At 28.0% G+C, this 16292-nt stretch overlaps 1 protein-coding gene across 1 annotated transcript in view; it reads left to right on the top strand.

The window, feature by feature from the left end:
- The first annotated feature begins 5345 nt into the window (after positions 1-5345).
- The window catches only part of LOC141534293 (putative G-protein coupled receptor CG31760), a 29907-nt gene continuing 18960 nt past the window's right edge, over positions 5346-16292 (top strand). Inside the window, exons 1-3 of the mRNA XM_074253564.1 lie at positions 5346-5515; positions 12861-12984; positions 13541-13684. Coding sequence (XP_074109665.1) covers positions 5460-5515; positions 12861-12984; positions 13541-13684 — 324 coding nt within the window. The 5' untranslated portion in view covers positions 5346-5459. The remainder of the gene's footprint in view (positions 5516-12860; positions 12985-13540; positions 13685-16292) is intronic.

Below are 16292 nucleotides of genomic sequence, written 5' to 3'. Positions count from 1 at the left end.
TTATATTTTTATTTATATTTATTCATCCCTCAAAGCAGCATAAATAGCAATGAAGACCCTGATAAACTAGTAAACTAGTAAATATGCCGGTGCAATGTCATCCGAACAAATTCATGATTCGCGTGATCCGTATTGAGGCAAATATTACTTGTAATGTAATGGACGAACAAAAGTATCCGCGTATGTCAAGAGCAATGAAATAAAGAAATAAAAATTCCCGAATCGTTAGCAAGGAGGTTGCAGGTTCGAGGAGTTCTATCAGCATTTATGTCTCTGTTTATGGTGATGCTTTTATGACGTCATGCAAAAGAGGGATATTGTTCTTGAGATGTGCTCTTCCTCCGAGAGTTGATGACAGTCAGGAATTATTTTATAGCGGAATTGTTTGGTTTACATGTTTACGATAAACTTGTTTATGGCTTCCTGCTCTGAATGCTGATTTGTTGGTCTAGAAATTTTATGCTGTCGGGGTTTTGGTTAACAAGCTCTTGTTGAATTATTTTTATTAAGAAAATGGATTTTGGATAATTTATAGCTTGATATTTTTTCAATTATTGATATCAATGTTAAATAAAAAATAAAATTAATTTTTATCTAATAGCCAAAGTCTTTTTTTATCTACTAGTGAAGTTTAATTTATTTTTCACCGTGGAAATTTTTGAATAAAAAATTTCTAAAAATGTTTGTATTTTTTTTCGAGTCTTACGAAAAAGTCCGACTATTTATTTTTTAATTTTAGGAATTTTTATGGGTTTATTAATTTAATTTATCGAATATTGACTATTACAGTTATTGTGACTCAACTGGAGCGAAAGGACTTCCTTAAAAAAGTATAAAAAATATTAATAAAAAAAAAAAAAAAAAAAAAAAAAAGTTAAAAGTTGATCTCATAAGTATTGTCAAAGTAGTTTTAACAAAAATATTTATAAAAAAATGTAAGAGGTAAAAAAGGAAATCTACTTGAAAGTCTACTCAAAAGTTTTCTCCTCGAGAACAATTCTCTTTGAAAGGTTCACCTAAAACGCTTTAACTTCAAACAAACTCACCGTACCAGCAACTCTTCAGTTGTCAATTTTTATAAAAAGCTTAGCATGACATCTCTCAGAAACTATTTATCACACTAACTTTAATAAATATCTACGGTTGAATGGCTAATTATGAATAAACGTTGAATAGAGTTAATTTAAAGGGAAGTTATCGAGCGTTAAAGTTATGAGTCCATTCAAAAGAGTACTTTAATATTAAGAGTTCTGGTGCACTCACTTATTCACAATGATCGACCGTAAAAAGGTGATGGTTGAATCAGTTAAGCTAATGTCTCAAATAATCGAAACCCGATAAAAGGTTGCGAATAATATTATCTATTTTATACCAGACATTTTATTTATCGGCAGATAATACAACTGCATTGTTGAATATAAAGCTAGTAGAGCGTATTACTTTTTCCAAGAGTCGCATTTCAATTGACGCATTGTCGCAACTCAGCTAAATAAATATAAATAGTGTATCTGAAAGTGCCAACAAGAATAAGTGTTATTTAATACCAAATGCACCGGATTTTAAATTTTAAATTCAAACTTTTTAGTCATTGACAAATCGGATTTTTATGCTTCTGCCTATTCGTCACTGCTGCCGAGATTTATGGACCGCGAAAAATTGCGCAACAAAAATTTATTCAAAAGCGTACGGCATTTCGTCCAATTAATTATTTTCCTTGGAAAAATTAATACAGCCGGGAGTGATAAGCTTGCAGGAGAAAAAGCTCCGTTTTTTTCTTGCGTAGAATTGACATCAAATGTTACGATCAATAAATACATATTATCGTGATATATTTATGCTCTTTATGAAGCAATTACCTTATATAAATATTACCAGAGGCCAGAGGAATTCATAGCATGTAATATGATAAACTTTTGAATCCGCTGTACGGATAATAATAATGTTAATCCTTTTTTTATTTCCCAGTATGGAGTAGGATAAATTTATCAGAGATAAAAATAAAATAGTTTTACTTGCGATGACTGGCTGATAACCCGGAGCCTCTTAAAATATCATCCGGAGATTTCAGCAAGATACTCTAAGCGATTCAATACCGGAGATGGAGAAACCATTTTCCATTCATTAACTCTGAAAACATATCGGTTTTGCCAGACAAGTATAAAAATAAATATAAACATGAATGGCTTATAAAGCTATTATCCTCTTATGCACTATTATTAAGCATACATTGTTCGGGTCGTCATAATTATTTAAAAAATAATGTGAAAATTGTAAAAAAGCGCGATTGGGATTTTCATGATGATAATAACATAATTTAAATTTCTATTTCGTGGCGATAGGTCGGAAACTAGAATATTTGTTCGATTTAAAGAGAAATAGTCGGCTAATTTAGTTCCCAATATTTCGATCCAATTACTCTGGGTATTAATTAAAATAAAACAATGCCCATGATTCAAATAGTTTTTTTCATTTATTTTTACACGAGAATTGATTCCTCGTTCTCGACGTGACGTTTTTTATACAGTTTCACCGGCAGCAGCATCCTCGCACTGTCCTTTTTATCGATTCGACTTTTATTGTAATAGTCGTCAAATCAATTGAGTTTTTGTGTTTTATTCACAAGCTGGGATTGATTTTAGCGCTTCCTGACCGCTTTATAGACTGGATTCTGATAAAGATTTGCTGTAATATAATTTTATATACCGACGCGTTTAATAAAATTCCCGTAATATGAATCTAACAGTGAAAAAATTAATCAACTGAAAGAACTCAACTTAACTGGAATTTACTTCCACAGGCGTTGTATTTATAGCGAGCTGTTGCATTGGTATCGTTGTTATTGTCTTATAAATTTTCATTCAACACTACCTCGTATATTTTCATTTTTACGTAGCGCCAATATCGAAAACTCCGATTCAAATTCAATATCGTCTGTTTAACTTTTATTTATTTTTTTTTTTTTACGTTATTTTTTTATTACCTCGCTACCAGCTGTCTCGTTTTTTAAGATATTAATTTAATTTTTAGGACATAAGCTCTCTCAATGTATGCTTTTTAGTACCGTTAATACTTACATAAGCTAACGGATTTATCAAAATAATAATCTTTTATTCTTAAGTTAAGGAGCTTTGTTGGAGAATACATACACTGATTATAAACTTGAGTAGATTCAAAAGAACAAATCTTGGATCAACAAAATCACATTGAAGGATTTATTTGTTTTAAACCATCCAGAAAAATTTTTTTATTTTATCCGAGGTTAATTTTTAAAAATAATTTTCTTTATCAAAAATTTTTTTTTAAGTTTATATTTTTATTTATTAAAGCTGCAAGCTCTGAAAATTAATTTATAAAAAAATTGGCTGATTAAATAAAAATTAAAAAGCTAGATTTATTAATTTTTTATAGTCTCAAAATTTATAGTTGGTTTGATATTATTAATTCAAAAAATCTTAGATTTTATAGATCGTTTATATATATATATATATATATATATATATATATATATATATATATATATATATATATATATATATATATATATATATATATATATATATATCTAATTAACTTTCATAAATTTCTTAAAATGTTTTCTGAAGCATTTTCCAAAGTACTTCGTTATTTATCTCTAAATTCTGGCATTATAAAATATTTTCGTCGTTGTTTGACATGTTGAAGTGTTTTCCGATAGATTTCAAGTGTTATCAAAAGTATTCCAGCGTTTCTTATTGAATTCTCCTGTTTTTCAATGTTTTCTGAAGTTGTGAAGATAACAACTCGATAAAACAACTCGAGAGTCTTCCAAAATAATCTTCTATTTTGTTCAACTAGTTTCTACAATGATATAATAAGTAATTACTTTAAAATTGGTAAAATAAATATTATTTAAACTAAAAAATAAAAAAAACAAATGCGACTGAGCAAGTGAGTCACAGAAGCTCCGTCTAATTAGCAATAATAAATGAAACAAGAATAAATCTGATATAATTGTACGCAAACTATAGCGTCTGCGATATTTGATACAGATGTTACGCTTTGAAGATTATCTACTCCTAAACAGAAAGCTCTTTGAGGTCCAAATAATTCATAATAACATAATAACAGCGAAACTGCGAGATAGTGCATTAGCTGTTATATATTTTACATTATACATTATTATGCTACATAAAAATAAATCCAGAGTAACAAGCTCACTAGAGAGCTCATGATATTTATAAGATAAAACCGTTTTACAATAAACCGGAGATAGATTTAAATCCAGGAGATTTCGAAGCGGATAAAACCCACAAACGTAATTCCGCAATGCGAGTTAATCGACAAGTTCCGTGTAAGCTTTTGTTGAGAATTTGGTTAATTAACACTCGACATTGGTTTTAGTAACGCTATTTCCAATTTCCCGAATTATGTGCCCACATACTGTTCTCTACAAACCCATTGTTATTCTTTTATCCCATCAGATAAAACGGATTTAAGATTTTAGAGTTACTCTTTCTTTATTTAATTTTCAAAACTGAAAAAAAAAAAAAAAAAAAAAAAAAAAAAATTAACTTGAATCAAGAGAAAAATTTCTTAGTAGAAGAATTTTTTTTATTCAAAACAAGAAATTGTTTAGTTAATTTTTTTTGTCAACATTTATTCGAAATAAACAAAGATATCTTCACTTGAAAATTTTAAGCACTGAAATTGAAACAAATGCTTGAAATGATTAAAAAAATCTCTCTGTTGGGAAAAAGTATAATAAAAATAATAATAAAATGAAACGAGATTACAGGTTGTTTAGCATTTGTAAAAAAAAGAAAATCTCATATCGAGTTGTTTATATTTACTGAGAGAACTCCTTGCGACCCCATTAAAACTTTCATTCCACAGCAGTGTGACATTATCTTAGTATTTTTTTTTTTGTGTTGAACCCTCTATTTTGTTTATTTATTTTCCCCGAGTTGCGACGATTTACCGCGATATTACGCGGGTTCAAATTTCAATACCGTGTCACACTTTGCGGGACCTGTATATCCTTTTATTTGGAATCTTTTTATACCACACACTCCAGCATCACTCTTTTCTTCTGAAACTTTTGTTCGTTTATGCTGTTGACTTTTGAATGAAGAATATTCAGTACATTCTACTTTCTTTGAGGCTTCCACTTCGAAAGTTCAATTATTTATTCTTCCAAAAAAAATGTGTCTTCAAAAAAACTGCAGCGTTGAAATCAAAATTAGACTTTTACTTTCAGAGGAGCGTTAAATTACCATTTTTAATTGTTCCTCTTGAGTCTGCAGTATCTAACGACATATTTTTAATTAAGTTAAATTAAAAACTTCGTTTCAGGGTACCACAGCTACACTTTGAACGAAAGCACTCACACGGATCGCATTGAAGACGAAATTCTAACAGTGAGGTACGAGGACGGTCGGTGGTCAAAGCCTTATTATGATTGCGGTGGAGGCAACATCTGGATGCTCACTTACACTGTGCCCTTCTTCGGCTACGCTAATGATACATATTTTTTCAAGTAAGTTTAAGTATATAAATGCACATATGTTTCTGGGTATTCAAAAATCCAACGCTTCTGTAACATCTAGGTTCTCATTATAAATCTTGCATCAAGTACCATCGCTGCAAGAGGTTTTAATAATTTAGTGTTCCAAAAATGATGACCTTTAAAAGATGAATTTGTTTATTAATTTATTAAAATTAACTCGATGCAAGACCAAAAACTAATCAGATTTTTTCAATAAGTTTCAAAAGTCATTCAGATCTAAATCCCGAATGAGTTGCATTTACTTAGCAAGTACAAAATGACAAACTTTGACAACTATTCATGGGGGTTTTTGTTCTGAAGTTATCGGACTTGGAGTTCAAATACTAGGACAGAATTTAATATGAAGCAAAATAAAGGAAACAGAGGAGTAGAATGCGCGTCAACTCACCCTTATCTGAACCCTTCTTGTTTCATCCCTGGTCTCACGATATACCAGTATTGTGGCTCGGAGCTTTGATTTATTTGTCTGCAGATTATTTGAGTCAGTAGAGAAGATAATGACTACAGGAAATATTTTATAAATAAATAATGGCTTACTGATCAGAAATATTGTCGCTAATTTTTCCAAGCTGCAGGAAATTGATATCGCTTTTAATTATAAAAAAAAAATTGATTAAATTTTTAATTGTAATAATTTTAACAAAAATAAATAATCTGCAGGAGAATAAAAAAGCACTTTTATCATCATTAAAAATTGGCACGGAGCACTGACAGACTCGCCAGAAAAAGGTAACACAAATCGTCGTTGAATTAATTCAATTCAGTAAAAAAAATTGATAATTGATTATAAATGAAGTAAACTCGATAACTTTGAGCGTGATAGCGAGGATTAATGGAAAAAAAAATTAAATTACCTCCAATCAATAATTATTAACTCTTCTATCTTTTATTTTAATTTTTTTTTTTTTTTACAACCGAGGGTTTAATAAATCGTGAAAAAATTTTATTAATGCTTGAAAATTAGCCAGAAAAACAGTACATAGGTGAGATAACAGATACAATGGCTCATACTCATCAACTGTGAATTTAATTGAAAAATCTACTTAGCATTAAAGTTAGTCACCGTGTTTTCAAGCTAAAACTCCGGAGTAGAGTGGATAATGCAATAAAGCCCTGAGCTGATCTCATGTTCATTTTAGTTACCCAAAAGTTCAACTATACCGAACAATATTTTATTTATATTATTTATTATGTATAAGCCGAGTGAATAATATTTTTAATACTTGCTTCTGGTTAATCGCCGAGATTATTAATCTCAAGGATTTTACGTGAAAAATAGTCGCAATAAAACTCAAGATTAAGTCCATCAGTTTTAAATTATATAACCGGTATAAGAAATATAATCTCGGTTTTTTATTGCTCAGACTTCTTGGAGATTTATTAATTGCTGCATAATTTTAAATATTTTTATAAGAGAATTTTTAATTTCTTCATTAAATTAAATTTTTATTTTTTACTTTTTAATATTAATTATTTTTTATCGATTAATCTCTAAAATTATGTGGCTAAGCTTGCAGTGTAGAGCCGAGACTTTTTGGTCTACCGGCCATAGTAATAATTGAGATTGAGTTTTAAATAACTTTTAATCAATAACTCGCGTTGAAGCGGACAAATATTTAAATAATAAATTAATAATAAAAATAAAAATTGTAAAAACTAATTAAACTAAAAATTGTACTTGTCAGTTATTTGAAGGGCGGTTTTCGATGTAACTTTTAATTAAAATATCTCCGGCACTACAAACGCTTTTTTTGTAATAAATAAATAAATAAAGTGATTAAAAATTAAAGAGAAATTCGGAGGAAATTTCATCGAGCTCTTAAAAAACACTTGAGTTAATGGATTAAGAGGAGAACACAAGGTTACAAAATTACCGCGTACAAGAGCTCGGAACAAAATCCACGATGTTTTGAAACTATTTCAAAGAGTTTAGTTTGTGTTGGCACAAAGGTTCAGTCCAAGACAATAGTGGGTGTAAGATGAAAATCTGGAACGACGAGCGTGGATCTAGTCACCGGAGGGTGAATTAATAAAGACGTGTGTTGGTACTCCAGAGTAACAAAGTCTTTTAGGGTAGAGTTGTGTCGTATCATGAAAGTTTGTCCAACTGACGTCATCTTGCTATTACATTTAGATTTTCACAGTTTCGTATATTAGAGCATAATAATTCTACAGCTAGATGATTTGTCTTCACCTTTGCTTCACTCCTTTGTTGCATTACATCCGACAAATATCAGGTGTACAATTTAATATTGTGTTGCTTGTTGTTCCCAGTAATTCTCAAAAGCTAGTGACTAAATTTTAGACTTTACTTCCAAGAAAATAAAATTTTTATTTATTTATTTTTATTATTTAGACTCTAACAGGGTCACTTTATACAATATTTAATTATTGAATTAAGAATTTACTTTATTATTGAATTAAAAAAATTATTATAAATTTTTGAGAATTTAAAATTAGAAAAAAAATATTTTTAATTTTTTATAACAAAATAATGGTTGGAAAAAATTAAATTAATTGCTTAAAAAAAAAAATTACTTTTTATTTCTAAATTAATAATTATAATTAAATTTTAAGAAAAATGAACAATATTAATATTGAAAATATTATTACTGCTCAATATTTGTTTTCAAGTCTGCATAAAATGAATTAATAAATTGAAATCCTCTCGATTTAACTCAGACAGCATCGGCGTTGATTATTATTGATGGAAAATGAAATTTAATACTGCGATCGTCGGGAAACTTAATATTTAAAACACTCGGATCAATGTTCATGAATAAATTAAAAATTATAAAGCTCTCCAAGCTAATAATAGCCAATGTTTTCTGTAATATCTGATATCGACAGAATTTTAATTGATATGTCTAGATCAGCGTTGAAGAAAATTGACGGAAAACCATAATAAAAATAAATAAATAAATTTACTAAATTACAAACTATTGGCTAGAATAAATTCAAAAAACTGCTTAAATTTTTTTCTGCAATTAATTAATTGCCGGAGAATTATGAGAGTTCTGCTTGTGTCACTTTGAACACAAGTGAAATAAACGTTCTGCCGACACTGCAGAGGCGGTTCTGATCCTCGTGTTTCACCAACCGACCAATTCATTTTTAATTATCCCCGAGGATTTATGAGAAATAAGTTTCTGTTTCGCTAGCCTTATCTACAGCCTTTCTAATGGCTTTCTTAACGTCTAGGATGTTACAAATTAGTTAAAGATCCTTTTGATCTCTCGGATTAGGCAATTTGTCAAGACAGTCATGGAAGGTAAATTGAGGCTCTTCTGCTCCCGAATAGTCCTTCTGGATACTATATTAATAGTACAATCTGTGATTAAGGTTACGACAAGTTGCTATTGTCCTTACTTTACACTAATTTGGGGTTATCTTGACTATAGTTGTTGACGAGGCAACTGGCGGCTGTAATTTATATTTGGTGGATGTCTTTATCCTGTTAAATACCTAATTAAGTGTCATAATTTTTGTATTTTAAATTAAAACAATATTAAAGTGACAATTAAAAAATTTTTTAATAAAAATTAAAAAATTTAGACATTTAAATAATAAATAATTTTATTTTGATATTTTTTATAAATTAATAACTTGAAAAAAAAATTAATGAATTGATTGATGATGTAAATAATTAATTTAATATTTAATATCAATAAATATAATTTCCTTTTAAAAAAAATATTTATTAAAATAAAAAAAAAATTGCTTTTAGTAAATAAATAAATTTATTAACAGTTAATAAATAATTCTAAAAGTATAAATTAATTTCCGTTAGAGTTTCGAATTTATAAATGCTGACGCATTATTTTTAAAAAAATTTCTAAATTACTTTATTAGCCGAATCATCCAAAAAAAAAAAAGCAAAGCGAATTTTCTCGAGATGCAATCTAGCACAGAAAGACAGATTGATTGAAAGATTTTCGGGGGAAAAAATAGATCCGATTTATTTAAATCCAGCAGGTCACTCGTTACGTATGATGACCTCAATCTGTATTCAAATGTCAATCTTATCCATGGAAGCTTATCGAGATAAAATAAAAAGCGATTTTCTCACAGCGGTGTTTGTGTAAGTGAGCTGGGGTTAAGGCCCTGCCGGCAGATATACAAGCAAAGACACTAAAAGTATTCATGATCCTTTAAAGTAACGCTCCGATTGGCTTGGCTTAACATTGGATTAACGACCTCCTGTTACTTTTCCCTCTGGCTTATTTAAAAACTTTTTTTTCGCTTCTATTGGCTGATGCTGATATAGACGCCTGACAGATTCAAAGGACCTCATTTGTAGCTAACTCTTATTCCTTTCTCGGTAAACATTAATATGTGCGCGTGACGTTTTATTAATTACAGTGTCATTCAATATTTTTTATTTAACTTCACATTGTGGTCGTTCGTATTTAATTTCCTGGTAATTTAATTTCTCACTTTAACAAAAGGACTTTCTATATTCAGGATATTATTTTTTGGACATCTCTTTCTAGGACGTGTCATTTTTACAATTAACATTTTTATTTAAATAATTTATCAATTTATTAATTCATTTATGATTAGTAAAATTAATTTATTCGTTAATTAACAGTAAAATTAATAATTAAATTTATTTGTTGAATATAATTTTTTATTTATAAAAAAATAAAAAAAATTTTTTTAACTTCTAAAAATTATTTATTTTATTTTTTATATATTTTTACTCAATAATTATTAATGCACTTTATCTAACAGAACTTTATAGTGTCAAAAAGTTATAAAAAATGCTAAAGTTCAATTTTTACATTCACTTTTTATTCAACATTCTAAATAAATATTTATTAACATTTGATAAGACTTATCAAATATTAAAAAATCCTTAGTGTGATAAGAAATTAAAAAAATAATTCAAATAATCGGAATTAGTTTAACATTTTAAATCAAAGGAACAGGATATATTATTTTCGAATTTTAAAAATCAATGAATAATTTATTTCATTTCTTTCCTACAAGCGGCGAGTGAAATGCTAAAATTCTTATATTAATATTTGAACCGAGTATAAAAGAGAAGCTAAAAAATAAATTTATACGAATATTAAAACTTTTTTTTAACATTTTAAAGGTTTATATTTATACGAAGATAAAAATAATTTATCAACTCTTCTCAGGCTCAATAAAAATTGTAGTTTTAAGTAGAAGCGAAGGTCTAAGTACTGGCATTAAATTCCTTAGAAAGTTTAATTAATTTTCAGTTTAATTTGAAACTGTTTATTTTAATTAATAGCCGACATGACGAATTCGTCGTCTTAGTGATTACGATTTAATTGATAACTTGTCAAAGTTAGCAACGAGATAAATTGATTGATAAAAAAGCGAGGAAAAATCATGGTCCCCTTGGACGGAGCTAATAAAAAAAAGGTTTTCAATTTCTCGGGTTGTAAATATAAGGATAGCCAGAAAAAGAAAAGTTATTGCGACAAGTACGACAGTGAAAAATTTTTATCTCGCCAGATGTTAACATCTTCGGCGTAAGGGTTATTTGTGAGACTTTTTTTTATCACCCAGTAAATTATTTTTCTAGCTAAAGGCTTTTGATTTATTCACAATTTATTCACAGAGCCAGTGTTTAGATTTTAATACCCGTGGATTTAGCACGTATTTTGATCATTAGAGCACTATAAATTTCATACTATCGGAATGCTAACGCACTGGAGCATTCATTTTGTCGGAAGTTTTATTCTAAACTATCATTTTGATGAAGAGTAATTAGCTTTAAATTCAAAGCTGCTTACAAACTTTCAGAAAATATTTCAATGCTAATTTCAAATCCATTTGATGTTCCATTAGTATCGCTTTTGAATTATCCTAATACTTTACTCATAATTTAAAAAATTTACACGTCTTTAATTACCGAGTTTAAATATTTTACAACATATAAAGGAAAAGCGATACTCTAAAATGAAAATACTTCTCATAATGTCGGTCCTTTGAAAAAAAGTTACCAGAGTGGGGGTGCACCATAAATTTCGCATGATTAAATATTATAAAAGTTGTTTAATATAAATATTATAAAGTTACTGTAATCTTTTTAAAGATTTACAAGGTAATTAATGTTCAAGCTTTGCCCTCGTTATTATTTTCATCAAGTAGCATCAAAGATTACTTTTTTTTCGTCTTCGTAAAACTTTAATCGTACAACTTTTTAAAAACATTTTATCGACGGAGATTTTTTACCGACAACATTATCTATTTAATAAGCCAGTAAATTAACAAGTTAAAATTTAATAGAAGACAAATAAATGTTGTAAATATTTTTAGCTGTGTATATAATAGAAGAAAAAAATTTTATTTTGTTTGAAAAATGAAAATTTGAGTGTTAAAAAATTTTTTAAAGGCCACTGAGGCTGCGGCAATTAAAATTGTATGGAAGCTTAATCATTCACGAAGACAATAACAAGGATGCGGTGAAACATTTAAATTATTCAACCAGAATTCTTACAAATCCTCGGCCAGTTCTCCACGGTCTTAATTGAGATTCCGAGAAGTTGCCGGATTTCCTCGAGTGATTCAAACATTTCCCGAAATCTCTAGACCAGGTTGATAGTTCTCTAAATGCTTTCCATTTGCGAGCTTCTTTTGGATTTCTGACCTAGTTCAAAACTATGTTCGAAGAATTTTGTCGCTTGATCCTTTCAAAAATTTTACATTGGGATAAAAAATATTATTTTAATGGGAATAAATTTATTTCTATTGAAATTGAGTGTTGTTATTTTTGAATAAATAATGTATCAATACAAGATGATAAAAATAAAATATTTTATAACGAAAAAAATTCAATACACTGCTTGTTAAAATTCGTATATTGAATATCAAATTCGTTTTTACCTGAATATATCTTCCACTTTTAATTAACTTCAAATGTATTCGTTTCTATCATTATTATTATCATTATTCGAGTATTGAAATATTACTTTTTAATATAAAAATAACAAAATCGACAAATAATGATTCTCTTGAAAAAAATATCAACAGGATTCGTACAAAAGTTTCATTCATAAAAAAAAAAAAAAAACATAAAAAAAATTGTTAGCAAATGCTTCCACAAAACAATCCGGATTTTTATGAAATAAATGGAGATACGATTGTTCGCGATAACGATCGTCGTGATAGCATTGTCAATTTTTTATTCAATCGTACCTTTTAGAAGTAAAGACTAATTAGGTTTTCGCATCGTATTTTACAAAAAAACTGGTTGCATTTGTGGATTTTCGATTTCAGAAATAATGAGGAGAGATAACTTTTGAAAGATTTATTTTTTGTGTTTATTTCATGCCAGAGGCACCAGCGGAATTGATATTGACCTTCGGAGAGTAGACATCGATCAGTGTCCGCTGCCGCCTGGGTCTCTTCAGCTTAACATTTTTGCAGCTAGTGATAAATGCAAGAAACGTACGACTGAAGTAAGTTGCCATTTTGTCTCAGGAAGGAAAATTGATTCAAACTTTTTACTAAATTTTTATTTTTTTTTTCCTTCATGGAAAGTTTTAAATTATTAAAATAAAATAGTTATACTTGAGACTGCATAAACTTGGTTCTAATCAAGATTTTTTGTTTTGTGAATTTTTTACATTACAATAATTAATTATTAATTTTTGTGAACCGTCAATTGCTTTATTAATTAATTTCAAGCCTCAATAATTAATTAAATAGAGTTTAAAATAATAAATTAATATTTTTATTAATCATTCAATTGAATTTTTTAATTAAAAAAAATTTTAATGAATTTTAAAATTCAATTTTTTATACAAAACATTGTTGTTAATTTTTAATTAAATTAAATTAAATTTTTCAATGTCAAGTATTTTCACTATAAAATTAAATTCAATAATTAAATATATTATTTTTCCATTAAAAATATTCCAACCCAATAATAATAATAATAATAATAATAATAATAATAATAATAATAATAATAATAATAATAATAATAATAATAATAAATTAATGAAAAAACAGTGTATCGCAATACCAGGACTGGGATTTCGCCGTGGAAGTTATCGCTGCATTTGCAAACGTGGCTTTTATTATCCAGATATTAAGTCTACAGAACGTTATTATAACGGTACGGTTGTGGAAGAGGAATTTGAAAAGCTCATGCTAGTAAGTACATTTTTTCAACTCTCAAATATAATAAGGAACTTAAGCTTAAACAGCGTACACATCCACCCTCCTGGTATTTTTATTTTATACTCCCTCGACTAAAAATAACTTATCATCTCCACTGTCATTTAAGCTCCATTTAATTGTTAAAAACTCATACGCGACATTGCAATGGATAATAGCAAACAAGTTGAGTAATTCACTCGAACGCCAATCCAACCGTCAACTTTTAATTTCATCGTTAATTTATTTAAACTATAATTAAAGAGTATTTTTTTTATTCGATCCAAATATAATTAAATTATTTTATTCTCTACCGAACTTTCATTTAAACTGCATGCTTAATTTTAAGTTTCTCTTGAGTTTAAACTCCGTTTTATTAAATCATAATATAAGTATTCTTCTCAATTTTCATTGTTACTAATTCAAGATTATATTTAGCGGTTATATAATAACCTGAATTGTAAGAGTCCAATTTAAATGTTGGGAATAAATTATAAGTTTGCTTAAGGTCGATAAACTTATGAGCCAGTCCATGTAAAAGTTAACTTTTAATGTAGAATTTAGTCGATTGAATTTTTACTCAACTATTTTATTTTATTTTTACTGAAGAATTTACCGACAAAATTTTTCCAATTAATATTTGTGACTTTTAATTCTATCCCCGGAGAATATTTTATTTAAATTTCTTTCGCCAGTAAATATCATTTGTGTAAATATAATAAGTTAAATTTTATTTTAATTTATAGGTTATTAACTGAAGCATTTTTGTAATTATTTTCATTAAATGATATGGATTTGATTCAATTTAATTAATATAAAACTAAATTAGTGGACGGTGATTTCAACAATATAGACAACTGATGTCTGTCAGTAACTCAATGTGTTATTTAATTAAACCTTGATATTGATATTTATATTAATTGAACAATTACTGTACGGAACAAATGTCTACTCAATATATCAAATTCAAATGCATATTTGTTTCGAGAAAATAACCCTTATGTAAACACTCTTGTAATTATTATATTGAGGGAGAATTATACAAATAATGTTTATCATAGGATTGCTATTTACAGCATGCAATTAATATTGATAAATGCGAATAGAGTACTTACAGAGCTATTGTTAACGCGAAAATGTTAATTTTACATTGCAACTATAATTATATAAATTAATATAAAATTTAATGAATTTTTTTCCTGAAAAAATAATTTAAAAAAAATTTCATTACTATATCACAATAATTTTAATTAAAATTTATTTACTACCGATTATTAAAATAAATAAAATAGAGTGTTACTTATGAATTTAATTAACATAATTTAAAATCGGTGAATATTCATCTCAAATAATTAATTCATTATTATTATTATGATTATTATGATTTTTTTGCGCTGGTTGTTACTCATAATAGTAGACTGCTCGTTCACGAACATATCTACGATGACAGAAAGTTTACAAGCACATAATGTACGTATATGTGTATAAAATTTAAATCGAGGCATGCAATGTTCTCGATTCTCACTCACTTTTCGCTCTTCGCTTGCCAAACTTCTCTTTATTCTTATTTTTGCTCCATCCACGTCTTCTGTTTTCGACTTGTTCAACAGAAATAAAGTTAGGTCAAAAATGCTTCACGCCAAGAATTCAAATAATAATTTACGTTTTTATTTGTCAAAACTTTAACCCGTAATCGAGTATCGATTTAATATAATCATAATATTTATGTTAAAAAACTTTACTAATAAATATAATAAAATCAATTTAATTTCCATAAAACAACAATAATAATAATAAAAATAATCAAAATTAAAATAATAAGATAAAGATAAAGAGTAGTACATGTAAAGGAGCTGTCAGACGTCAGAAAGTTCATTCTTAGTAGGTAAGACTGCTGAGTCGAGTAATATAAATCTGCCAAGTTGCCTCAGGTCATTTTCGACATTTCAAAAACCCCACGGGGATTTAAATCTCCTTTGCTTTTTATTCTTTACATACACAGACAATAAAAAAAAAAAAAAAAATAATAACATCACAGATGAAGCGGACATGATATTCTCCACATAATGCCTTCCAGGTTTTCCTCTTTTTATTTTTTTCCGACAGTTATTTCATCATTGCCAGACAATCTTTACTTGACTTAATTTTTTTTTGTGCTGAGACATTCAACGGCTTGTCAATTGTGAGCGGGGAATTTTTTAAAAAAAATTTCTCAGTAAAAAATTCAAAGTTTTAGCTTACGGGAATTTTTTCGATTAATCTTACAGTTTACAGAAGTAAAAAAATTTCTTCTCCGAATTATTTATAAATTTAAATTCAAAATCTCAGCAATAAAATTCAATTTGTCTTGAATCACACAGGCGAGCTTTTGAGCCCAGATCTTAAATTCTTGGTAGATAAAATCAATCGGTTGTTTATACCAGCGATTCTATCGGTGTAATTTGGAGATAACACCTCGGGATCGGCATTACTTTCAGCCAGACAGCTGCATAACAGTATAGCAGAGAATCCAGAGAGTCTAGAATTGAGAAACGTAGGTGTAGACTGCATGTACGTCGAGATAAAGACAGAGAGTCTAGTGGCTACTCAGTAATTATCAAATTCC

Source organism: Cotesia typhae, unplaced genomic scaffold (genome assembly GCF_013202065.1).
Source record: "Cotesia typhae breed Kobodo isofemale line unplaced genomic scaffold, CoteBio_Ctyphae contig_123, whole genome shotgun sequence".
Classification (NCBI taxonomy): Eukaryota; Metazoa; Arthropoda; class Insecta; order Hymenoptera; family Braconidae; genus Cotesia; species Cotesia typhae.
This window is presented reverse-complemented; position numbering and strand designations above follow the sequence as displayed.